The 25,902-nt window shown below is 43.2% G+C and overlaps 1 protein-coding gene across 1 annotated transcript in view; it reads left to right on the top strand.

Moving 5' to 3' along the window:
- map2k5 (mitogen-activated protein kinase kinase 5) overlaps positions 1–25,902 on the top strand; it is a gene marked incomplete at its 3' end in the record, with an annotated part of 61,630 nt that overhangs the window by 28,968 nt on the left and 6,760 nt on the right. Inside the window, exons 12-17 of the mRNA XM_080498204.1 lie at positions 1,232–1,473; positions 6,462–6,472; positions 7,413–7,439; positions 7,740–7,772; positions 15,188–15,249; positions 17,799–17,844. Coding sequence (XP_080354330.1) covers positions 1,232–1,473; positions 6,462–6,472; positions 7,413–7,439; positions 7,740–7,772; positions 15,188–15,249; positions 17,799–17,844 — 421 coding nt within the window. The remainder of the gene's footprint in view (positions 1–1,231; positions 1,474–6,461; positions 6,473–7,412; positions 7,440–7,739; positions 7,773–15,187; positions 15,250–17,798; positions 17,845–25,902) is intronic.

Below are 25,902 nucleotides of genomic sequence, written 5' to 3' on the forward strand. Positions count from 1 at the left end.
CAGCTTCCCAATCCCATCAGGTCTTAATTAGTCCTTTAAGATGGGTTTATCTCCCTAATCCTTGGCTGACTGATCTGAATCTGGTTACCTCAAGTTACCTCCAGGTGACCTGCAGGAGGAGGCCGGGCGCTGTGGGGTGTTTTCATATCCTGGACGTCTGTATCTCCAATATCTACCTGGCGACGGTAGAAACTCGCCATTTGTTAGGCGATGGAGTTGGGAGTATTTTCAAAAAGTTGTATTTTTCCATAGAGACAGAATCGAAGTGTTTGGAAAAAGTGGCACTTCTGTGGAAACGGTTGGAATATTTCCAAAAAGTTGCGTTTTCCACAGAGACAGAATCGGAGCATTTGGGAAAAGTGGCACTTCTGTAGAAACGGTTGGAATATTTTCAAAAAGTTTAGTATATTGAGTGTATTTTAGCATATTTTAGTATATTTAGTGTATTTTAGCATATTTTACCATTTTATTAAAGTATATTTAGTAGATTTTAGTATATTTAGTGTATTTTAGCATATTTTTGCATATTTGAGTATATTTAGTATATTTTTTAGCGTGTTTTAGTGTATTTTAGTATATTTAGTGCATTTTAGCATATTTTAGTATATTTGGTGTGTTTTAGCATATTTTAGTATATTTACTGTATTTTAGCATATTTTAGTATATAGGGTATTGCTGTTCTGTTCTTAATGACTTTTATATATGCGTGTATTAAGAATTTTTTTTTTAGCCCTGTGAAAAGACACATTTCTGACACCCTTGTGTCACACAATAAAACTATCTATTTCTAATACAATAGATTATAACCTGTTAGCTTTTCATCTCATTTATTTATTTATTTATTTATTTAAATCAGGAAATCCTACGATAATACTGCATGAGACAGGAACTCAGGAGTGTTTGATGAATCACCCGAACCCCTCGTGAATCTGACAAACCGACGCCTCCACAGTCACGACGCTTCCCACCGATCGTTAATCCTCATTGTTCATAACGCGGCTCGTAACGTCTCACGATGTCCACTTTGTGTGTGTGACTCATTTTAGCTTCTCTCATTATATCCTCCAGTTATCATGCTAACCGTTAGCGTCGTACAGTCGCCCCTCCCCCCCCCCCCCCCCCCTTTACTCGTCCACCTCTCGGGCTCTGTGGCGGCGGCGGCTGAGCGCCGTCACGCGGCTCTCCCCGCCTCACCGTTAATTCTCGGCTCGCCCCCATATGGCGCATGCAGACGAGTTCACCTGCGGGCGTGTAGCAGCGCCGCGCGGCGCGAGCGCTCCGATCCAGCTCGCCAGGCGCAGCCGGCCAACATCCTCGGGCCCGAGCTGTCATCTCCGCAGACGCCAGCACAGCTGTCTGTGCACACAACCCCCCCCCTTATCCCCTCCCCCCGCTACGCCGCTCGGAACATCTCAGTCCACAGGAAGTTGGAGCCGACCGGAGACAGGCCCGTTCCCACAGCAACGCTTTCAAGTGAGGGAAAAAAACGCTAAAACTTAACTTTTTAGCAAAAACAATCATTTTCCAGCATTTTCGTGTGAACAGACGTCGTTTTCAAAACGCTGCTGTGGAAGCACCAAACCTAGTACACAACAACGGCACTTTACGAAACGTTGTCGTATAACCCGAACGTCTTCACTGGACGCTATAAAACGCCTTTATTCTGAAGAGAAACTATATTGTGTTGAGTTATTTATCTTTAACCTTAAGAAAATTTTTGCTTCCGAGGTGGAACTTTTCAAAAAAGCGCTCCGGCTTTGTTGCCGTGTCGGTGGGTGAAAACTAAATTTCCGGAAACACTGGGTCTCGGGGTTCGTCGTCCTCATGAGGCGATTTTAGAAGCGTGAAAACAGGTTGGGGTTTTTTTTAACAAAGGCCCCAGAGTGGGGAAATTTTAAAACGCTAGCTCGTGCCGTCCAACCCCCCGAGGTGTGGACCCCCCTCTTTCCCCCCCACCGCCGCGGTCCGTGATGTCATCAAATAACCACAACAATCGGGGACGACAAACTCCGGTCGCACGGCATAAAGCTACATGACGCTAGCAGCAGGAAGAGCATAGACCTATAGAACTAGAATTACAAGGAGTTTTATGAGCAGGAGCTACATCTTATGTGCTCTGTCTTCTTCTGCGGTTTTGGTGTGTTTGGTGAGTCACAGCGCCCCCAAGAGGCCCGGCATGTGTACTACACGCCCCGGGGCCTCATGTTGAGTCGTCGTCATGGTGACGTGTGGACGGAGGTGTCTTGGAGACGGCCGAGGAGAAAAAAAGATAGTTTTTTTCCCCGTCGTGTGGCTGTGGCCTCAGTCCTGCAGCGTCGCATGAAGCGCTGCGACCGCAGTGAACAGTCGTTCTGCACATGCTCATTCCCTCCCAGTCCATGTTCTCCTGGGGCTCGGTACTTTTATTTTGACAGTCACCGTAATGATTGATAATAATCTGTCCACATTGTTAATGTTTGTGGAGTATTGTTGATTGCAGGCATGTGTGTTTGTGTTTTCAATAAACAAAAAAACAAACAACCAACAACACTAACTTGTGGCCCCGACATGCCAACTGCCTTCGTTTTCGGCGTTTCCGCCATTTCGGCGTTTTCGGAACGTCGTCAGATGTCCTCCGTTTCAGTTTCTTTTGTCGAAGTTGAACCTGTTTTTGGCAAATATCTGATTTTTATATCTATTTTTTTTTTTTTACACTTTTTGAAAAAGCCAATTTTAACAGCGTTTCTTTCAGCCTTTATCACTCAGTGTCTTTATGTTTGCTTTTATTTGTGGATGTTATTTGGTTGATGCGTCCCCTCATTCTTTCTTTTTTCTCTGTGTGTGTGTGTGTGTGGTTGGTGTGTGTGTGTGTCATCACCTCGTGTTTGTCATGATTAGAGCCGGTCTCTTTAATTCCACTTCGCCACATGTCGGGCTTCATTTGCATTCTTTGTCAGGAGTTAATGGAGTTTTCCCCGGCTCGCTCTGAAAGTCTTTGAAGACACCAGACCCGATGTGATGTGTATACAGCCGCCAGCGCTATCGCTCCTGATTGATTTGTTGTCTTTTCGCTCGCGCCGCGGTTGTTTTTGTTTTTTTTGTTTTGTTTTTTTGCTTCCACTTTTGTCACGTTTGTCCTCACAATCCGAGTGGATTTCTGGATGAGGCGTCGGATTCGGGAGCTTTCATTACACAATCGCTGCGTCCGTCAGACATCATCCCAGCTACTTTATCTTTTTATTCCCCCCCAAATGAAACGGAAGCGAACCGTCTTTGGACTGTACACGTGTATAAAGTAGTGAAAAGTAATAATGGCTTTTGAGTTCAAACTTGTATTTAAAGGTACAGGACCTAAGAAGTAATGTTTGCCTTTGTTGCACGTTTGTTTTTCACTTCATTCTCAAATGCCGGAAGAAAAACGGCGTGACTCGCGGCATTACACAACAGCTAGCTTGTTAGCTTTGACAGATTTAGGGCCAATCCCAATTTTATTCTTACCCCTCCGCTACCCCCTTAGCCCTCCGCTACCCCCTTAGCCCTACGCCTACCCCTTAGCCCTCCGCTTACCCCTTAAGTCCTCCGCCTACCCCTTAAGCCCTCCGCCTACCCCTTAGCCCTCCACCTCCAAAACGAGGGCAAAGGCAGTTTCCCCTTCCCCTCAGACTCTCGTGAACGCGCATTTCAAAGGGGTAGGGGTAAGATGAAGGGCTAAGCGGTAGAATTGGGACGCAGCCTTAGAACTTTAAACTTATTTTTAGGATACTTATGTTGGGCCACTCAACCGTTATTAAGTTACTGGAAATTAAACTCGTAAAAGCAATATTTCTGATTTTCTCTGAATTACGAACCGTCTAACACGTCTGCAATATTGTAAAGTTAGCATGAGCATCAGTTTAATGTTAGTGGGAGGAGGATGCTCTATATGAGGGTTTTCTCTTCTTCAAGGACGATTATTGGAAGTAATGACAACGAGGAGAAGCGGCATCTAATCGGCTGAGATAATCTTATCAACGTGCAATACGGCTCTTGAAACAGAGAAGCTAAACACTAGCCCGGCGTGCTACGGCTAATGCTCACGGCACTTCCAGTTGGGACACGTTCGATGTTGCTGTCGGGAGTTCGTTCAGTGTTTCCGTGGCGTCACCCAGTAAACAGGAGTTCCATAAGTTTAAGAGAACAGCTTTTGGGTTCATCTCACGCTAACGGGGAACATCGCAGAAAAAAAAAAAGAAAGCTTCACATTGGTGGTCATAAAGTTCTGGCTGATCTGTTTTCTCGTGGATTAAAAGTCCGACAGAGTTGAGAGCCGAGTTGTGTTTCTTTTTTTAAATGCACTCCCACAGCAGCTCTCGTCTTGTCGGCCCGACAATAAAGACCTCGCGCCCTCTCCCATAATCAAAACACTCGCGGCGCCTTTGAAGCCGCCGAAGGTTTATTTCTTCCACCAAAGACGAGCTCGGTCAAGTTTCCCGATTCAACGGCGCTGGAGAAAAAGGCCTTGCGAGGACGGAGCGTGGCTGTGATCCTTCACAAGTGTTTATTGAGCTTCTCTTCAGAGCAGGAGACTCGGTTTTGACTTCACAGCGTTGATTCGGAGCCCGCCGCGATGCATTCAAGTGACAGGAAACACTGGGGAACTTTGAACTCTCCCGACTGTTCTTTCGCGCACGCGCTCGCGTTCTCGTGGGGCATTCATGGTCACAACTGAGAGGTCCTGAAGAAAAAAGCTTTTTTTTAAGCGTGAATGCGACGTTAAACCTTGTTTAACCTCTAACATGCTGGAAATTAACTTTAGTTGAACAAACAGAGGCAAGACGGTGCAATTATTACTACAATGGCATTTTAATGAAAGACTAAAGAATGTATAATTGTTCTAAAATCCCCCCAAAACACTTCAATCTTCAATTACAAACTACAAAGAATTGTATTAAAGTATTAAATGGAATTAATACATAATTAAAAGCAATATCAAAGATAAAATTTTCTTTTACGTAAAAATTGAATGAATCCATATATATCACTAAAAGAAGAAAAAACATTCAAGTTCAATTAAAAGCTACCTAAAAAGCTAATTATAATATATTGAATATGATATAAAACATAAAGCTCAAATGAATGCCAATTTTTATTTATTTTTTTATAAAATCCCCCAAATTTTAATGGAAATCCTAAAACACAGAGTAAATATTTCAGTATGAATTAATTTAAAGGATATACAATTTCTCTAAAAAAAAAAACAAATCAGTAATCAATAAGCCACATTTTTTTAAATTAAATTACAAGCTGAGAACATGGAATTATATTAAAGTATTTAATTAAATTCAAAATTAAATATATAAAATTGGAAACAATAAATGTCCAAAAAAATTTACAAATTCAATTGAAAACTCAAAATTCAACCTAACATGAAATTGAAATTTAATGCAAAAATCCAATGCAGCTAAAATAAAAAAACAATCCACAAACTGAAAAAATTAAATTAAGTCAAATTTATTCAAAATTGAAAACAATATCAAAGATCTATTTAAAACCCAAAATGTTGATTAACTATAATAATTTAAAACCAAACTATGAAAGTCAATTAAAAAAACAAAAACACAGCATTCATTTAAGTGGACAAAAAAAAAATCATTAAATCCCAACACCGTGAATTAAGAGCAACTAAAATGGAATAACAAGATTCATAAGCATAGAAAAGGAACCTGAAGCCAAAAGCAGGATTAATTTAATTTAGAGCGAATACATATTTAATTTAGCAGCCAATAATGGAAAGTTCAATTAGAAGCCAGATTTAAAAGGTCACTTTTGAGTTTGCTTTTTTTTTGGTATCGATAACGATATCCGTGAGATAATGAGATTATTAAAGTCGTTTTTTTTTTTTTGTTTGTTTTTTGACGCGTGGTCAAACTTCCCGGTGCAAAAAGAAAGAAGAGCTCAATTATGTTTGAATAACTTAATGTCCCTCGATCCAATCTCAACCTCTGGAGCAGCAATTTAGCCCCCAGTAATTATTTCTGGACAAATGAGTTTTCCATAGTCGCCTCTTAATGTGTCTGAATCAGGTGGAACTGGAGACGGAGGCAGTTTAGGAGTCTCTGGGTATTTACAGGGAGGCAAAACCTGTATTTAATTGAGCGAATCGATGCGGGCTCTAATGCACTGTCAAAAGAGAAATGAGCAATTCATTTACCAAACGTTATTAGACGTTTAGCTGAGCCCACGTCTGCAGGTAGCGCTTGGAAATGTGACTTTCTGGGAGGAATTAAAGCAGCTTGTTCTGATGGATTTTTTATTTTTTTTTGCCCCCGGGGGGGGGGGGGGGGGGCAACTTATAGTTTCACTGAGGGGGTCGGACGTTTTTCAGACGAAGGCAGGTGAAAAGTTCTCGATGTGAATAACACAATCGACCGACACAACTTTAAAAATAAATAAAGAGAATGTAAAAGCCCCCCTGTTGCCCCGCCCCTTTATCCCGAGAGCAGACGAGTGGCAGGTCGGAGTAATTTCCTCTTTTCTTTTCTTTCTTTCTTCTTCTATGGACTAATTTCCACACGATTGACGATAAAGAGTTTGGACTGTACGAGTGGGTTTTTGGGTTTCCGTTTCCATGACAACCGTGTTTGGAGCAACTGAAAACGCAACCTTTTGGGGGGGGGGAGATCTGTCTCCATGGAAACGAGGGGAAAACCACAACTTTTTGAAAATAATTCCATCTCCTTGGAAATGGAAGAAAATGCTCCTTTTTAAAAAAACAAAAGAACAAACTGGTTTAATTACAAACACAGCGCCAACTTGTGGCCCGACATGCTCACTACGTCATAATTACTGCGTTTCCGTATAAACGCGAAACCTTTGATCGTGTTCGTGTAACCGGGGGCCTTCGTTCATCATATTTGTACTCGTTTTTTGTTTTTTTTGGGCATTACATTTTGTTCTTCGTGATTTTTTTTTTTTGGAATAAAATTCGTTTCATTGTTTATTTTGATTCCAGTTGAAATAAAGGATCAGACTTCCTGCTCAGGTCTGGTTGTTCCTCCTCTCTCACCTGCGGAGGTGCGAGAGGAGGACACGTCGTGCTCCTCCTCCTCCTCCCTCCCTCCCTCCCTCCCTCACCTCCTCCGTAATGCATCACTCCTCCATAACCTGCAGGGCAGGAATGAAGTGCGGCTCTGGAAATCGGCATTAGCGGATCTTTCTTAGCTCCATTCCCCACAAAATGAGCGCGAGGGGCCATTAACATTTGTGTGTTTTCATTATGTAAATGGCGCTAACACACACACACACACACACACACACACACACACACACACACGCTCGCAAATTGCCACCAGGAAAACAATAATTTTCTCCCAGTGATCATAATGTGTCCAAGTGCATCGCGTTGATTATGACGCGCTAATTACACATCTCCTCTCCTCTCCGCTTCCCCTCAGATCCAGAAGAACCAGGGCTCTCTGATGGTGAGTCTGATTTCCTGAACGCCCTCCCCTCCTCCCGCTTGTCACTCTCGGCTGACTCTAAGGGGGAAAAAAAAAAAACCACACTCAAATTGCATTTTAGCCGCAAAATATGAGCTCCTGTTTAAACTGCTGGTATTAGATTATAATGGAATAATAAAACTTGGTCTGAGCCGGCTGCGTCTGATTAATCTGTGTGATTTTTTTTATTTATTTTTTTATCACTATTGATTTGTCCCATTGTGTGAAGAATTTCCATAACGTGTTTTTCCCCCCCTCTTTAATCTCCCGGTTCTCTCGCAGCCTCTCCAGTTACTGCAATGCATCGTTGATGAGGTGAGTCGTCGTCTTATGTGCTTCTGCATCTAAAGTCAGTCCTAATGGCCCGGAAAGCTTATATTTTGTTTCCTAATGAAGCAAACCACTCAGGCGGCTTTGCTCCCCATTCACGCAACCCTTCACCCTGCACAGTCGCCTCGGGCTACACACACACACACACCGTGACTGACACACACGGAGCGTCAACACAAAAACAGGCTTTAACCAGGAATCCTGTTTTATTCACTAATGTGAGCACGTCATCGACCAACTGCTTTATTTTCTTCTTTCTGGCGCACAAAACGTGTAGAAACTGATCAAATCATGGATTTCTTCTTCTTCAAAAAAGAAGCTAACTTTTAATAATCAAATGAGCGTTTTCAGAAAACGTCTCTTTGAAAATTTCCAGCATGTCATGCAAACGGCAATAGATACTTTGAAAGTTTTCCAATTCTTGCTTACATCTCAGAAAACTTTGTTCAGTGTCATAAAGCGAAAAGTGACGTCATAAAGCGAAACGGGCAAATAGTGAATGTGGAGGAGGCGCTGGCGCTGCCCGTCATTTATCTAACGTTCAGTTCGTTTTTTATTATTTAATTTTTTTAGTTTCTGCAGCGCTACTGCCCCCACGTGGGATTAAATCTTGAACGATCTGGTTTTGTTCTTCATTTTCAGTCCAGCTCCATATTCAGTTTTAGTAATAATTACTTTTTTTTTCTTTTTTTTTTGTCTTTTCATGTGACCACCTTCATTTTCATCATAAGCAGCAGTAACAACCTTTTCCTCTTCGCTTTTTCCTCCTCGTTCTTGCTGACATCCTCAAAAAAAACAACCTAAAATGCCTCGACGACTCTGCCCCCTGGATGCCCCCCCCCCCCGCCTGCCCCAGAACGCCCCCGCCACGTCGCACATTAAACACACGGTGTCACTCGTCCTCGGACCGCCGTAATTAATAATTAAATGCTTCTGGTTGTAGTGGATTGACCCGCCTGAACTCCTCATTAGTCACCGAGACGCAGACATCACTCAAACTATTTTTCACCTGCCCTCTGTCGACGCCCCCGGAGGCAACAGAACAGTGTGAGGTGTGTCTGGCCAGGCGGCGCGGCCCCATCGTCCCCCGCTAATGCCCCGGCTAATACCCCGGCTCGTGCACCAACTAATGCTCCAGCTAATATCCCTGCTAATACCCCAGCTTCTGCTGCAGCTCGTGCCACAGTTCATGCCCCGACCGGTGCTGCAACGAGTTTCCCAGCGAGCGCTACAGCTAGTGCAGCAGCTAATACTCCAGCCAGTGCTGCAGCTAATGCTCCAGCTAATACTCCAGCTAGTGCATCAGCTAATACTCCAGCCAGTGCAGGAGCTAATGCCTCAGCTAGTACCACAGCAAATGCCCCGACGAGTCCTGCAACGAGTTTCCCAGCCAATGCCACAGCTCGTGCTGCAGTTAATACCCCAGCAAGTACCCCAGCTGCTGCGGCGGCAAATGCTCTGACGAGTGCTGCAACAAGTTTCCCAACTAAAGCCCCAGCCAGTGCAGCAACTTCTGATCCAGCAAGCACCACAGCTCGTGCTGCGACTAATGCCCCAGCTAGTACCACAGCAAATGCCCCGACGAGTGCTGCAACGAGATTCCCAGCTAATGCCCCAGCGAGTGCAGCAGCTAATGCCCCAGCTAATACTCCAGCTAGTGCAGCTAATGCCCCAGCTAATACTCTGTCCCAGCGAGCGCCACAGCTCATACCTCAGCTAAATTGGGAGAAAACGTCTCCTATAGCTGTTGCACTCTGGGTATTTTTACACACCCACCCTGGCGGCGCGGCTCTGAGGAGAGTTTGATGACAACGAGGTCGTTGGCTTTCATGGCAGCATCACTGGTGTCTCGGTCCAGGTGTCTCGGTCCAGGTGTCTCGGTCCAGGTGTCTCGGTCCAGGTGTCTCAGTCCAGGTGTCCCAGTCCAGGTGTCTCGGTCCAGGTGTCTCAGTCCAGGTGTCTCAGTCCAGGTGTCCCAGTCCAGGTGTCTCGGTCCAGGTGTCAGTGCTGGGTTCTGTCTGCTGCTCTTAAGAAGTCTGTTTTTTTTTTTTTGTGTGTGTGTGTTTTCGAGGAATTTCTTTCAATTTGCTTGGTGGTTTTGGTTTGTGAACCGGTTTTGACATGTCATGTCTGACACTCGTGTTTTCTATGGACTGTACATATGAGCCACATTTCTATCTTAATTCTTCCACTCTGGCCTTTTAAAGCAGCTTTAGAAGCTACATAAATTCAGTTAACAGTGTATTGGGGTGAGTAACAGAACATCCTGATATTACATATCAAATATGTAAAGATAATTAGCTTTTTTTTATTATTATTATTGTTATTATTATTATTGTGACTCACCCCCGCTGAAGCTCTTTCCTGAATGTTGCACCTGTAATGAAGGACCAACCCGCTTCTTCAGTCATTTTCCAGGAGCGGAAAACGGCCTGAATGTGTGCATTTCATTTTAGATCACATTGTGTTGACAGAAGAAAGCTGCCGCTACACAGAAAGCCCGAATAAGTACAGAGATAAACTTTAAGTATGTGATGAATTTTCACCGGAGAAACTCCAACCCTGTGAAATAATGTTGTGAGGTGAAGACGGAGCGGCCTTGGAAAAGTCATCACTTTCAATGAGTGCGTACGGGAACAAAGCGCAGAAAGAACGGTCACAAGTTAAAGGAAAACGCACTCACTTCGCTAAAGTTACAAAAAAAAAAAACACTCTTCCTTTGTGCGTCGGACTCCAACTCGCCAGGGTTTATCAGTTTTGTGAGAATTAATGTCTCTTAGATGTAAAGCGTGAGGTCCCGTCCTGGAGACGATGAGCACATCGGTTATTCACTATTTCTCGTGAATTTGCTCAAAAGAAAAGTAGAATCTCCAGTATAAAAAAAGGTAACGTACGCTATGTCCTCTTTCTTTGTGACATCATATTCTTTGATGTCAAACTGTTTAAAGATGACTTATCGTATGTCAGAGTTTAGATGGTTCAGGTATCCATAAAATGTACTATTGATGTTCAACAAGGATCAGCATACCGCCCACTTTTCTTCTATTTATGTAGGTGCAGATCTAGAAATTCACTGTTTAGATTTTTGACATATTTGTGTAAGAAATCTGAAATAAATTTAAAAATAAGTTCAAAGGTCTTGTATTTTTATGGTTTACACAAATATGGAGAAATGCACTCAAGTGGCTCAGTGCTGCCCCCTATTTAATGTTTTTTATTGTCGTAATCCTTTTTTAATCATAATTTAAATTTTGTTCTATTTTTTTCTATTTTTATTTTGCATTTCCTTCAATCAATATATTTGGTAGGGATTTAAAATGTTTGTATTTAGAATGGTTTTTGTATTATTCTTTGTTCAAATATTTGTTTTAGAAATTTTTATTTTTTATTTCATTGAAGTGATATAATTCGTTATAGGTTTAATTTAATGTATTTTAAATATGTTTGTTTAATTCGAATTTTACATTATTGTTATTATTATTATTATGTATACATACTGTTCTCTTATTTCAAAAAAGAAATCTCTTAATTTTTTTTTTTTATTTCATACGATGCCTATGTAAGAAGTTTTGGCTTTATTTTTTTGAGTTTCGTTTTGAGTCTTAAGTGTTCCTTCAGTACCCGTGTGCGTCTCCCAGGAGGAGATTTCCTCTCCCTCGTTACAGACTCTGGTTACGTTGAGGCCAAACAGCAGCACCCATTCACTGTGTTAATTTCCCGACCATCCAATGCTCCCGGGGTAATTTTTGAAGTGTGTGTGTGTGTGTGTTGGGGGGGGAAACGAGCTCGCTCTGCAGAATGAGAAGTTCTCGCCTGGTTCCCGCCATCTGTCCGCTGTCCTCCCTCATTAATGTGCCTCTCTTCTTTACTCGTTGAATAGCGAGTGGCTCCACTAATAAAGAACACCCCACTTTACTTTCAAGCCTGTAATTACTGATCTAATTTTGCTTAATAATTGCTCCATGGCAATGACATGTATATTTACCCGTAGCCCGGCAGCCCCGTGGTGTGTGTGCGTGTGTGTGTGTGTTCTGCCGGCTCGCGTCCGGGCGGCCGCAGGAATAATGCCGGCCCGACGGCCTCTTTCATCAGCCCGCCGCCGCCTTTTTGTGGCGTCGCCCCGCCGCCACATCAAAGCCGCTGGAGACATGAATGCATGCATGAGCGCTGCAGAAAGGTGCACGTAGATATGTGTGTGTGGGGGGGGGGGGGTCGCGTGCGCACCTCCAGTAAACCTGATTTCTCCAACCTACGAGGATTAAAGGTGGAGGTTCCCATTCCGGTTCATAAGTTAATGTGAGGTTTCCTTTTTTTTTTCCCGCTGCCAGGCGGAGCTAATTTATTGACAAAGACCAATTGTAGTTCTCGTAACTTTAATCAACATGCACGCACGTGTTACTCCTTTAGTACTTTTAGAATAATCTCAGTCATTGGGATTAGAACCACCAGCCTCACCCACCACCTGTGGACTCGACTTGCTCATGGGTCTTTGAAGTCGGCCGCGGGATGTGAGGACGTGATTCAAGAGAGTCCGAATGAAACGTCGACGTGCAGAAAAACGCACGCGGCTCAATTTCAACCCGGACCGGTCAAACGGTGCCACGATGACCTTTTTAAAAAAAAAAAAAAAATTTTTTTTTTGAAGTTTCTCTCGACGCAGATGATGGAAAATGTCTGTATTTTCACACACACACAAAAAAACCCAAACGACCACGACTCCATATTACTGCGTTCTCAACACGATGTCAATTTCAACGAACCTTCAAGCGCAAAGTTACAGTGAAAATCTTCTTCTGTTGCTTTTGCACTTTTTCCAAACTCGCTTTGAGGCGCGAGTTCGCGAGATTTCATGGCGGCGTCACTGAATCTGTCGTGTCGTGTCGTCACGACTCTGAAGAATTTGTTTTAGAATTTATTTTTATTTATTTTTTTAATCATGTTTTCTTTTCAATTTGCATGCGTGTGTGTTGGACAATAATATTGTCGTTGCAAATTATCTGGGGGCTTTCCCTCTAAACGGAGTGCGTACTGAGGGTTGTGGTGCAGTGCTCAAGGGCATTAGTGTGCGTGTGTGTGTGTGCGCGTGTGTGTGCGTGCAGTGATGTATTGCTCACCCGAGCGGCGGCGGGCCTGTGAAGTGCAGCAGATTAGACGGAGCCCATTCCTTTGTTAATTTAAATGGGTTCATGCATCATGCTTTGCGGCAGGCTGCCGGTCGGAGCGTCGCTGCCCAGAGGTGTTTTCAACGGCGCGGCGGGGCTCCGCGTGTAAAGAGCTTTAATTCTTCGCATTTGAATAAACGGGGCTCTATGGGTTGGTTTTTTTTTCCTCCTGTGCATTGTCTGCACACGTCTGTGCGTCACTCGCGTGCATATCTTAAGCCCGCGTGTAAATTACCATTGTTATTCAGAGCTTCATTTTTTATTTTTTTTTCCTGTTCAGGCTGGAATCTGTTGATGTTTTCATAGAGAAAGAGCCGAGAGCGGCTTAATGGACGCCGCCGAAATGGGCCTTGATACTTGTTTCTCTTTCATTCTGCTGACGGTCGAACGGAGCGAGAGGAAAATGGATGAGGTGGAGGGGAGGTGACGGAGGGGAGGTGACGGAGGGTCGGCGTGACACAGCTGTTCAACATGACACGGTTCATCGAGCCTGTTTGACAACATGTAGCGTGCACACACACACACACACACACACACACACACACAGCTGATGTACTATTTGGCAGCAGTTTTCAGTCATCTGGTTAATTTTTACTTCTAATTTTCTCGTTTTTCTTTATTTAATTTTTTTTTTAATCCTTGTTGGCGAAACCGAACTAAGAACATTTAGTTTGAGTTCAGCGGTTCGGTTCTTGTGATCCAGTCGACCAAAAGGTTTCGTCGTCGTTTTCGGTTCCGTTCCACCAATTGCAGAAGTTTTCTGTGTTCAGGGTTTAGTTGAACCCCGGACAGCTCATCCATGACTATTTTTTTCAGCATTATGATTCGAAGGATTGGATTCCAAAGTATATTTGACACATTTGGAAGTTATTAAGTGTATCTGACGCTAAAACATGAACATTGGCAGCAGCCTCAAGCGCAAACTCGACAGATACGGTCGTCAGAAAGACGGTTTTCAGAACTGTATTCCTGAAAACAAGCCGGCCGGGCAGTTGAGAAGTTAAAACGCGGCTTCGGTTCAGTGATGCGTTCAAGTGCATCACGTAACTCCGCCCACGTGTTGCCGAGCTGCAGGGCTCAGACAGCAGTGATTCACTTGATGAACATGATCAGAATATGACGCAAAACAAAGCCATATGATATTATACTACATAGAGATGGGCACATACGGTACTAGATATATGAGAAATATCAATTAGAAATGGTAATATGTAATTTTTTCATTATTTTTTAAACCGCGACATCAGTTTTCCTTCTCCTGGTCAAAGTTTAATCAGGAACAGACGAGCGTGGCGGCGCTTTTGTGAGCGATGTGGCTGGAATTGTATCTTAAAAAAAAAAAGTTTTGCTGTAAAGTGTAAACCATATATATATATATATTTTATCGATGGTCTTCAGACCGCAGCTCGTCGCTCCTCAGCTTTTTATTGTAATTCAAAGGAGGGAATAAAGTAAATAAGATAAGGCGGTGAAGATGACGTCACTTTGCCTTGATTTAATTGAAAAGCTCGATTCTTTCAACATAAACTGATTTATGTCCTCAGTTATTCTCCAACAAAGTACTTTTTACAGTCTTTACTGTTTGTACAATAGTGTTGCTATTCACAATGTAGTAATAAAAAAAAGAAAGGTTGCTCTTATTATTGATGTTAAATAAAAAGATGTCAACACCAGAACCAGATACATTAACGGCAGTACAGTTATTTGTAACAGAGTTTGACGTGTAACAGGTTTTTTAGTTTTTTTTTAACTACGACTACTATTCTTAATAATAATGATACAAAACCCCAGACATGACATCTGAAATAAAACTTGAAATTGTGGACACAAATTAATATTTGACACTATGAAAGAAGAATTATTCACCACAAAATATGAACCCACTGCCATGAAATACTAATTAAAAAACACAGTTCTAATTTTCGGCCACAAGATGTTTTTTTTGAGACCTTGAAAAATGAATTGGAGGCCACAATAATATAATCCTGTTTTTCTGTTATTAATATTTTTTTATTAAAGAGAACCGTGGCACAGTAATCACAGGACATTCAACACTGGGCACCATATTTAAAGACGTGTAGATGTTTATACAGACAGGACGGTAATACAAATATCATTAACTCTTAACGGGTTTAAAAAGGGGGGGATGAGGGAGAGAGAGAGAGAGAGAGAGAAGAGCCATCTCATTGAATCCAAGGAGAGTTTCCAGCCACTCACGGATGTTGTTTTCTCTTCCAGGACCCTCCGGTTCTACCTGTGGGACAGTTCAGTGAGAAGTTTGTTCACTTCGTCACTCAGTGGTGAGTCTGAACATTATTCTCCTCGCTCATATTCTCTTAGGCTTTTTTTTTTTTTTTTTACATTTTTTTTACATTTTCATGTCGCAAAAGTTCCAAATTGACAAGACATTGTTTTCGAAACAATGTAGAAGAGGATGAACTATCATTCCTGGACTGTAAACGCTAATTTGTTCCACATTTTTTAAACCCTGCAGCTAATTTATGGATATTTACAAGTTAAAAAAAAAAAAAAAAAAAAAACAGCTTAATGCCAGCAATACGCTGGTGATGCGTTCAGGTGCATCACGTATCTATGAACCTTTTTTTATTTTGTTTTACATTTTCGTGTCGCAAAAGTTTCAAATTGACAAGACATTGTTTTCAAAACGATGTTGAAGAGGATGAACCATAGTTCCTGGACTGTAAACACATGTTATAAGATGTTACCGTGTTTTCTGCCCTATAAGGCGCACCGGGATATAAGGCGCACCTACATTGATTGACATAATTTACTACTTCATTCATATATAAGGCGCACCGCCCTATAAGGCACATGGAACAGACCAGTGGTCAGCAACATTTATAGCTCAAAGCCATTAAGTTACATTTTCCATTGCTTCTAACACCAAGAGAGGTGCACATGCTTTATTTTGATAGTCCTACCTGCAGCCTATGCCAGTACCACACTACACACAAAACCTTCTTCACTACTGGTTGACAACTTACAACTACCGGTAATAATAATAATAATAATAATAAACTAAACTACATGAACTAAGCAACAAAAACACAACACAACACAATTATTACCGACACCACAAACCAAGTATAACCCCCAATAATTGCATTTAAAACACCACAAACAGCTGCAATGAATTATGGGAGTTTCTATCGGCTGCACTGAGGAGCTCAGGTTGAATTTGTCGCTGATGGGACATCATGCCTTGCAGCGACAAATTCATGTTTTGTGTTGTTGGAGGTTATTGTGGCTCGTTGTTGGGCTTGGTGTTGTGTTGATTGTGTTTATGCTGTGTTTTTGTTCCCCAGTTTAGGGAGTAATTATTTCATCTAGTTTATTTTGGTTTGTTAGAACGTTGGTGTGCAACCATGAGTGATTAAGGTGTTGTGCGGAGTCTCGTCCGCACTGAAGATCCGGTTGCAAAGTAAGAGTTGTCAAAATAAAAGCTTCTAGTTGTTCAGCTGTCAAATAGCAGCCTGGAGTAGAACAATCGTCCATATATAAGGCGCACCGGGCTATAAGGCGCACTGACAGCTTTTAAGAAAATTTGAGGTATTTAGGTGCGCCTTATAGGGCGGAAAATACGGTAAGTAAAAAAAAAAAAAGCTTAATGCCGGCAATACGCTGGTGATGCGTTGAGGTGCATCACGTAAATCTGAACCTTTTTTAATTTTAAATTTTTTTATTAATTTGGTGGGTGTGGTCTATAGTCAGGTGGGCTCAATAGTCCAGATATTACGGTAATTGGCATGTTTGGCCATGTGTTAGTGCTGTTTGTTGTTTTTATGATGAAACCAAACACGCGTGTGCAAAGAAAACTTTACGTAACAAACATTGGTGGGAGGACACAGACGTCGTTTCAGAAAAGTTGCGTTTTCCCCGTTTTCCACGGGGTCTGAGCGTTTTCAAAAAGTTGGGTTTCCAGTGGCTCCGAGCACGACACAAAAAAAAAAAGTTTTCCTTTTTCACTTGCGATCGTTGTGTAAACGGGGCCTTAGCCTTTTAAGTGCATTTCGTGTTTGGCTTTATACGGTATTATTTTCCGATGTTTGCATCTCCGGCTGCACAAAAGGCCCCGAGCGAGCGATCCCAAAACCACACGCTGCATCTGATCCAAATTATAGAAAAGAATCGCACAATGGCTTTAAAGTGCCTGTTCCCGTTTTGTATTGATGCGTGGCGGCGGCCGCCGTGGCGGCCATTAGACACCAAATCCCAGCTGATCTAAAGGCGCTTTTTATTTTCCGATCTGATTTATCTAATGCATGAAGGCAAACACGGTGTTGACTTAGTGTTTGGCTGTGATTCATTAGCCTCTTGTAACCTTTACAGTTAGATAAACATACACACACACACACACACATCCAAACCACGTGTGTGTGTGTTTGTGCATGTACCAGCTGTTGTTTATCCCCCTGCGGTGGTTTTAGTTTGTGTGTGTGTGTGTGTGTGTGTGTGTGTGTGTGTGTGTGTGTGTGTGTGTGTGTGTGTGTGTGTGTGTGTGTGTGTGTGTGTGTGTGTGTGTGTGTGTGTGTGTGTGTGTGTGTGTGTGTGTGTGTGTGTGTGTGTGTGTGTGTGTGGACTCTGACTCGGCTGAAGGCTTCACACACACGCACACACACACACACACACACGCAGATAAACTGCTTTGTGAAGTTAGCAGTGAGGCCTTCTTCTCTTTCAGACTTTGTGGGTTTTTGTTTCAGTCCTCCTCTTGAATATTAATTTAAAACTCGCTCGCGAAATGAAAGTTAGAACAAAAGCATCTTCAAACGCGACATGAATAGAAGCCAGATTCAGACGGCGTGTGTGTGTGTGTTTTCTTTTTCAGCATGCGGCGGCACCCCAAAGAGAGACCTGCACCTAATAACCTCATGGTAAGTTAAACCACGCTTTCCATTAAAACTCCGCCAAGGACCGCCAAATATAAGTTTTGAATAAATGTGTACCGAGGGTGATCATATTCATGCATTCCAATAAAAATTCAATTAAACATAATTTGATTATCTCGCCGGCTTTCGGAATATGCGATTGTGTTTTTTTTTTTCCGTTTTCTTTTTTTTTTTTCCCGCAATGATTGGGGTGTTTTGGGTCAAGGACCCTTGAAGTTGGCGGCGCTGCGTCGCAAAACAACAGTAATGAACTCTCTGCTGCCAATGGAGGATGTCAGAGAGAGGTCAGCGAGGAACCTTGAGGTAGGATTGAGACCTACTTCAGAAATAATTTGTTTAATTCAGCCCGGCTGAATGAATGAGGCCGAGCCGTTGTACCGGAGTCAAATCATTCTGGTTTACAAAATTAAGTTTCATAGCCTCATGAAAATTTGACCAACTGACAAAAGGAAATTATTTTTAAGTGTCTGTGTGTGTGTGTGTATACGCGTGTGTGTGTGTCACCCGTCTTTGTACATACGAAACATCCAGCGCCGCGTGTGCAGAACTTCATCAGTTACCTTATGGCGCCTTTTTTCCACACGTCCCTACTCGGCCTTACTCGACTTGCCTCGGCTCTGATTTTCATCCTTTACCATCACAATACTATGATTTATAGGATATTATGGGGCCTTTTCCCCGTCGTGTGTGTGTGTGTGTGTGTGTGTGTGTGTGTGTGTGTGTGTGTGTGTGTGTGTGTGTGTGTGTGTGTGTGTGTGTGTGTGTGTGTGTGTGTGTGTGTGTGTGTGTGTGTGTGTGTGTGTGTGTGTGTGTGTGTGTGTGTGTGTGTGTGTGTGTGTGTGTCACAAATAATCGCCCCTGATGTAATGCAGATCGACTCAAATAATATAATAAATATTGTATATTTTTATGTGTTTATTGACAATATTATAAAATGTGGATTGTTACGATGGCGTTTCGCTGACCGGTGTTTCGGTTTCACTGGTGCCCCTGTTAACTGGTGACTTCCGCCACCAGCTGATGTTAAACTACGACAAACAGACGCTACGATACTTTAAACTTCGATACACGGGCGGTTAAACGGCGTTCGCCAGGACAGATACGGATTTAGATGAGGGTTTTTAAACATCTGCTGTGGCGCTCGAGGAAGCCGGGCACCAGTTAGCAGGGAAACCAGTTTATCCAAAACACCGCACTGCCGCCTTTCATTACAAAAACAACAAACCGCGCGGAAACGGACGTCGTTTTCAAAATGTTGTGTAAACGGGAAACTTTACTCAAATGAGATGATCGAAATGTTTTTAACTGAAATGTTATGCACGTTAAAGTGTGAGTTTTTCACGAGAGAGGCTGGAAAAACTCATTTATTAATTGATCCCATCAAATATCTTGTATATTTATATTCTGTATTCAGGGTTTTTTAAGCTGTTTTATCTGTATTCATGAGTTTTAGGTGTATTTTTTTTTCTCCTTGTCGTAGATGGTTGAGATTTGTTGGTGTTCATGACCTCAGTTTAATCAATAAGAGAACAGAGTTTCAGCTCTTTCTGGTGGTTTGAATGCCCCCGACTTCTCTTTTTTTTTTTTTCTGTTCCATTAGCATTAGCACACACATCAGCAGCAGTTTGCAGAAAACTGCCTTTTAAGAGCTGCAACACGCCGGGGCTGCTGGGCGAGGACAGCGACAGGGGGTCCGGTGGGAGGTCCGGGGTGTGAATCCACAGCTTGCTAACGGATGGCGTGTTCTCAGTCTCACGCCACGACCGAGTCAGACCCTCCGTCTTTTATCTGACTCAAAGTTTATATTTTCGGCTTCTTCTGGTTTTTGTAAGCGTTCCAGTGGACGCTGCTTTTCGTTTCTTCTTTTTTCGACGTGATTTGAGCACTTAAGAAGCTCCGTCTGCCGATTCTTCTCTTCAATTCTTCACACAATCACAAAACGAGGCTTTTTATAAATCAAAGCAAAGATCAAAGCTGCTTCTCCGTATGAATGTCAGTGGAAAATCCAAACTCGAGGGTGACGATGTACCACATCGCTTGCGGCGCAGTCCCCCCCCCCCACCCCCCCCCCCCCCCGTTTTCGTACTCGCTCCGCAATGATTTGAAACCGGTGTCCGTTTCCACGGCAACGGTAGAAACGGTGAAAAAACCGATGTGGCCTGACACGCCGGCCTCGAGTCGACTTCTCTGTGTGAGCTTTCAGTTCAAAAACATCCAACAGCGCCAACGTGTGGCTCGGCATCGTTTTTTTTTTGTTGTTGTTGTTGGTTTGTTTGTTTTTTTACGTTGCCGTGGAAACGAGAAACGCCGTCTTTTCACGTAGAACACGCGGGTCATTTCTGAACCGCATTAAATCCCACTTCGCCAGGTTTCCGTGCTCCACCCTCCCGGTTTTTTTGTGCCGATTCTTATTTATTCGTGAAGCTTTTATCGTGACTTTGCGATCTTTTTTTTTTTTTTCAGTTTGGCTTTTCATTTCCTGCCGGTGTTTCTTCCCGTCCCGTCTCTCTCTCTCTCTCTCTCTCTCTCTCTCTCTCTCTCTCTCTCTCTCTCTCTCTCTCTCTCTCTCTCTCTCTCTCTCTCTCCTGCCCCACTTCTTTCATATTCACCATCATCATCGTCATCCCATATTTCCACCACTCTCTCTCTCTCTCTCCTTCTATTTCCGTCTTTCCTCCACCTATATTTTTGGCCGGCCGCCGGGTTCCTTCCTGCGCCGTGATGAACTGAGATGTGAGGTCATGGATGTCTGCCTTTTGTGGCGGCGGCAGCATGCTGATTGTCTTCCTCTCCCTTCTCCCTCGCTTCCCTCTCTTTCTGCCTCTCCATTCCCCGGGCCTCCTGAGTACATTAAAACTCTTTACCTATTCTATCTGTATGTTAATGCGTCCTGCCTCCTCCACCCTCCCCCCCCTCCTCCTCCCCCTCCACCTCTCTCTCTCTCTGTGCTGCCAAACAGAAAATGCCACCATTTGCTTTCACTTTTTTTTTTTTATCCGAGGAAGGTAATGCCGGGAAAAATCGCACAATGGGGGTAGACACTGAGCAAATAATGTTGCTTTATGAGCGCACGAACTCACCGAGCAGCTCCGGTTTGCTCATCTGGTTTCAGCGTGTGGTTTCTCTAATCACTGCTGGGGCTTTTATTGACGTCATTATTGTCACAGGGATTTTTATCCTATTAGACGCTCTTTAAAGGGCTCCTGTTTGATTGCGTCCCCCGCTCCTGATGGCTTCTGTCCCCGAAGCCTGGTGCAGCCTGCGCCCAAATAATGATAAAATTAAATTAAATAAAAACAAATAAAAAAGGGACGACTTGTGCGTACGGCTTTGCTCGTACTGTGAATGTTTCATCCCGTTCAGTTGAGGTTTGTTGGCATGTTGAGGCGGGTGGAGGTCCACGGTGACATGAGGAGGGCAGCACGAGATTAATGATGGAGCAGCATGAGAGTGTCCTTCGTGGAGTTATTGTCTAGAACTACAGCCGGACGTTAAATTGCTGAACGACGTGCCTTTCGTCTTGGTTAAAGTGAAAAAGGCAGAATTTCTTTACTTAAAAAAAAAAAACATAAATCCGTCACCTTATGCTTGAATTTTCCTGCCGTGGGAGAAAACGACCACCCACCACCCACCTACTACACCCACCCATACTCGTTCAGTCACTACTCCATCTTTCACTGATCAAACACTTCCATCCACTGCTCCACCCATTCATTACTACATCTATCATTACTACATCTGCCTACCACCTCATCCATCCATTGCTCTACTTAGTCGTTCCTCCATTCCGCCAATACACCGTCCATCCACTACTACACCCGCATACAACTCCATCCATCCAATATTCTGTTCAATCGTTACTCCATTCACTGATTACTACACCCACCTTATATTGCATCCATCTGTTCCTCCATTTAATCAATACTCAATCTGTCCATTACTCTGTCTACTACTACAACCGCCCACCGCTCCTCCCATCCAATACTCCATCTATCATTACTCCGTCTACTACTACAACCACCCACCGCTCCTCCCATCCAATACTCCATCTATCATTACTCCATCTACTACTACAACCGCCCACCGCTCCTCCCATCCAGTACTCCATTCAGTCACTTCTCCATCTATTACTCACTTACTACACTGATGAGACACTTCCATCCACTGCTCCACCCATTCAATACTCCATCTATCATTACTACATCTACCTACCACCTCATCCATCCATTACTCTACTTACTCGTTACTCCACCCACTACTACACTCGCATACAACACTCCATTCAGTCATTAGTCCATCTATCCACGACTCCATCCATTATTTCCTCCACCCATTACTCCATCCGTCAGTTACTCCATTTTTTTCATCTACCCATTCCTCCCTTCATTTTTCTTATCCATCACTTCATTATTTCATCCACCCATTCCCCCATTCAATGCTCCATCCATCCATTACTCCATAATTTCATCCACCCATTCCCCAATTCAATGCTCCATCCGTCCATTACTCCATTATTTCATCCACCCATTCCCCCATTCAATGCTCCATCCATCCATTACTCCATTTCATCCATTTCATCCACCCATTCCTCCATTCATTACTCTTATCCATCACTTACTCCATCATTTCATCCACCTATTCCTCCATTCAATGCTCCATCCATCCATTACTCCATCATTTCATCCACCCATTCCTCCATCCTTTACTCCATCCACCAATTTCTCACATGCGTGGAGCTAAACCCTGGAAGATCAGCAGTTTAATTTGTACTTCATGCTCTGTTCATGTTTCAAAAAAAACAAAAACAAAAAAACTCCTCCTAAAACTCTCATGAACGTCGTTGACGAGGCGTCGCGGCATCAAGTAACGTGGAGCTCCTTCTCCTCTCGGAGGGAATCGACCCGGAGCTCCGTCAGAAGTGCGACTGCTGCTGCTGCCGCTGCTGCCGCTGCTGCTTTAATTAGTCAGGCAGGAATATCAGGCGGCGCCCCGGGTGGCTGCCCGGGGATCAATACTTGATATCTCGCGTCGGCGAGATAAAGAGTCACATGACGAGTCGTCACAGAGGAAAGTGAGCGTGTTTTTCTCTCGTCACGCTGCTGCATGTTTAATGGACGACACTCTATCCTGTCATCATAAGCTACTGACGTGGGTCAGCCCGGGAGACTTTCCATTGGCTCGCGCCCAGACCGCCGGCTGGCGGGTGTTTGGTTGATGACCTCAATCCAACGTCCGTCTGACGGTTGTTGGTTTTTTTTGTTTGTTTTTTTTTAAGATTTATCGTCAGAAAACCTGAAACGATGCTTTTCTTTTATCGGCTCAAATACAAATCAGTCGCGCTCTTCATGTTGCCTCCTGCCGTTTTCTCCTTTATTGACGACAGACGACATGTAAGCCGACTTGAAACACCACCTGGTGGTTCAGGGTGGTATTACAAGGCGTTGCAGATACCGGAAGCAACGATCCACTCGCCTCTTACTTGCTTTTTTACTTGAACCGTATCGACCAGGAAGTCCCACAAAAAATCTCCTAGTAAAAGTGGAACAAAGCTATTCGTTTTACCCAAATGTTGTTTCCTCGCATTATTTGAAATGTGTTAAAAGCTGTTGTTTTGTCCATCAGATGTGTCACACACAATAACGTCAAAAAGTTTTTGGGAAGAATTTTTGCAGTTATGAAAAATAGGTAAAGTGGACGATCGTATCATGTTCATTTATTTTATAAAAAACAAACAAACTATTCATTTGTGATTGTTAAAACTTGTTTAGTATTTTACTACTTTAAAGGCGATTTATGTTTTTGGCTTTTATTACATTATTACCACGTGACATTAGTCAGCCTGAATCTTTAAGTTTTGTAATTTTTGAGTGAGCCAGAGCTTGATTGAATCCCCCCAGTGGCTCACTGCACCAACCGGTGGTGAAAAGTAGTATTACATGTCGAGGAGACTTTATTTAATTTTTTTTTTTTTTTACTCGATAGCCAACTTCAGTTTTAAATCCCTGGGGTAGAATACACAAACGTCCTCCAGATTAATGAATTTTGGTCTTTTAAGGAAAGAAGCTTGCGTCGTTTCTTTCATCTTTCTGTGTAAATCGTGGGGGAAAAAGAGGAATAACGATACTTTCTCTCTCTCTTATTGTTTGAATGTGACTCGATGGATGTTATTATTCCTCCGCCTGCAGCCTTCGCTCAGCCTTTTAGCACCCCAGCCGTCCCATTCACCTCTATTTGTAGACACACACACACACACACACACACACACACACACACACACACACACACACACACAGTTTTGTTATAGTATCCTTTCAACCCCGAGACACCAGATGAGCCCCTCGGTTTTTCACAAAGGAAGCCCCCTCTTGTTTCTTCCTGCCCCCAAAATGAGTTTAGACACACACACACACACACACACACACACACACACACGTTTTGCCCACTTACAGTCTGATTATTATAAAGAAAGGACACCAAAGGAAAAAAGGTAAAATTATGTTGTAGTTTTTTTTTGGTCTCATTCACAAAGTCCAATGTTTACATTTGACAAACTAATGGACTTTTATAAAAGATGCATGAGGCAAATGTTGGATTTGGATCCACTTCCTGTCTCGCGCTGCCTGATGTGTCGCTGGAGTTTCGGGACTCGGGCGTCTTCAAACTTTGGCAGCCGTCGTACTATTAAAAGTATTTTGGTGTTTACATGTCAACATGTGCAAAAAGGGTTTTCACATGCGAACCTTCCTGTCGGCGCCCTTCACCCTGGGGTCTCCCGCCATGTAAACTCCATTCACACGTACTGTTTTACCGCTGCTCACACCCGTCACTCCCACCGACGGCTGGAACCGGAGCTGCACGTCACTCGATAAGACTTTTTTTTTTTTTTTTTTTTTTTAAACGTCAAAATAAATCAATTCTTTCTCCCTCGGACCATCTGTGAGACGAGCTTCTTGTTCAGAAGTAACGAGGAATGACACTGATAAATAATTCAGTTCAAAATGAGCTTGTCATGTTTATTTCCGCTTAATTAGGTTTTTGGTTTTTTTTAGTTAATTAATGGTTTCCCCATCAATCGCCTGGTTTTTACCACGTACCGAGTGAAGTGTGTGTGTGTGGATCTTTGCATGTCAAACCAATCGAATCATCTCAACTGGATTTGGCCGTGAGTTTTTAAACCCCTTTCTAAGCGACGTCATGGGCTCATGTTCCTTTGACTCGTCTTCCCAGGCAATATAACAGTAAGTCCAGTTGATGTGAGTCTTTCAGTGTGTGTGTGTGAATGTGGAATGACCTTCCCGTTCCTGGATCCACGGTGTGTTGGGCGTCCTGAACGACAGCGACACAGACCTGAATTGACTCGGCTTATTTAACGTCCTTTTACTTATAACATCTTCATCTATGGGGGGAATTATTGGCGCAAAACCATTTGTTTACGTGTGTGTAGAGTTTGTCTGCCTGTCTGAAGCTAAGGCTGCGTCTCAATTCTCCCCCTCAGCCCTTCATCTTACCCCTACCCCTTTGAAATGTGCGTTCACGAGAATCTGAGGGGTGAGGGGAAGGGCTGTTCACCCCTCGAAACGGAGCGTTTACAGATGCACACTTTAAACAGATGGGTAGGAGGACATGGCGCCGAAGGACTCGCATTTCACATATATACGCTTCTAAAGTTATATAAACCTGTTGTGTTTTATACTAGTAAGAACGGCAGTAGCGCTGCCGTATGTAGCTTCCGTGTGTATTTGTTTGGTAGAGACCGTGTTTATAACATTTTATTATTACACTGTATAGTTCCAAAGTCTTCCAATATGGGTGTTTTGAAAACAGGGACCCCCGAGCAAACCAGGAAGCTCCTCCGCTTTCACATGGTGAATGAGGAAATATTTCTGAAGTCCAAATACGGCGCAAAAAACTGAAGTAATCCACGTCTCCGTCTATTTCTTCTCCTTGATGTGGGAAAGGCGGAAAACGAAACAGAGCAGCCAAGCTACTGCAACACGTTGAATTTGGGACGGCGTGACGACGCTCCTGCTGGAAAATCAACAA

Source organism: Blennius ocellaris (assembly GCF_963422515.1).
Source record: "Blennius ocellaris genome assembly, chromosome: 1".
Lineage (NCBI taxonomy): Eukaryota > Metazoa > Chordata > Actinopteri > Blenniiformes > Blenniidae > Blennius > Blennius ocellaris.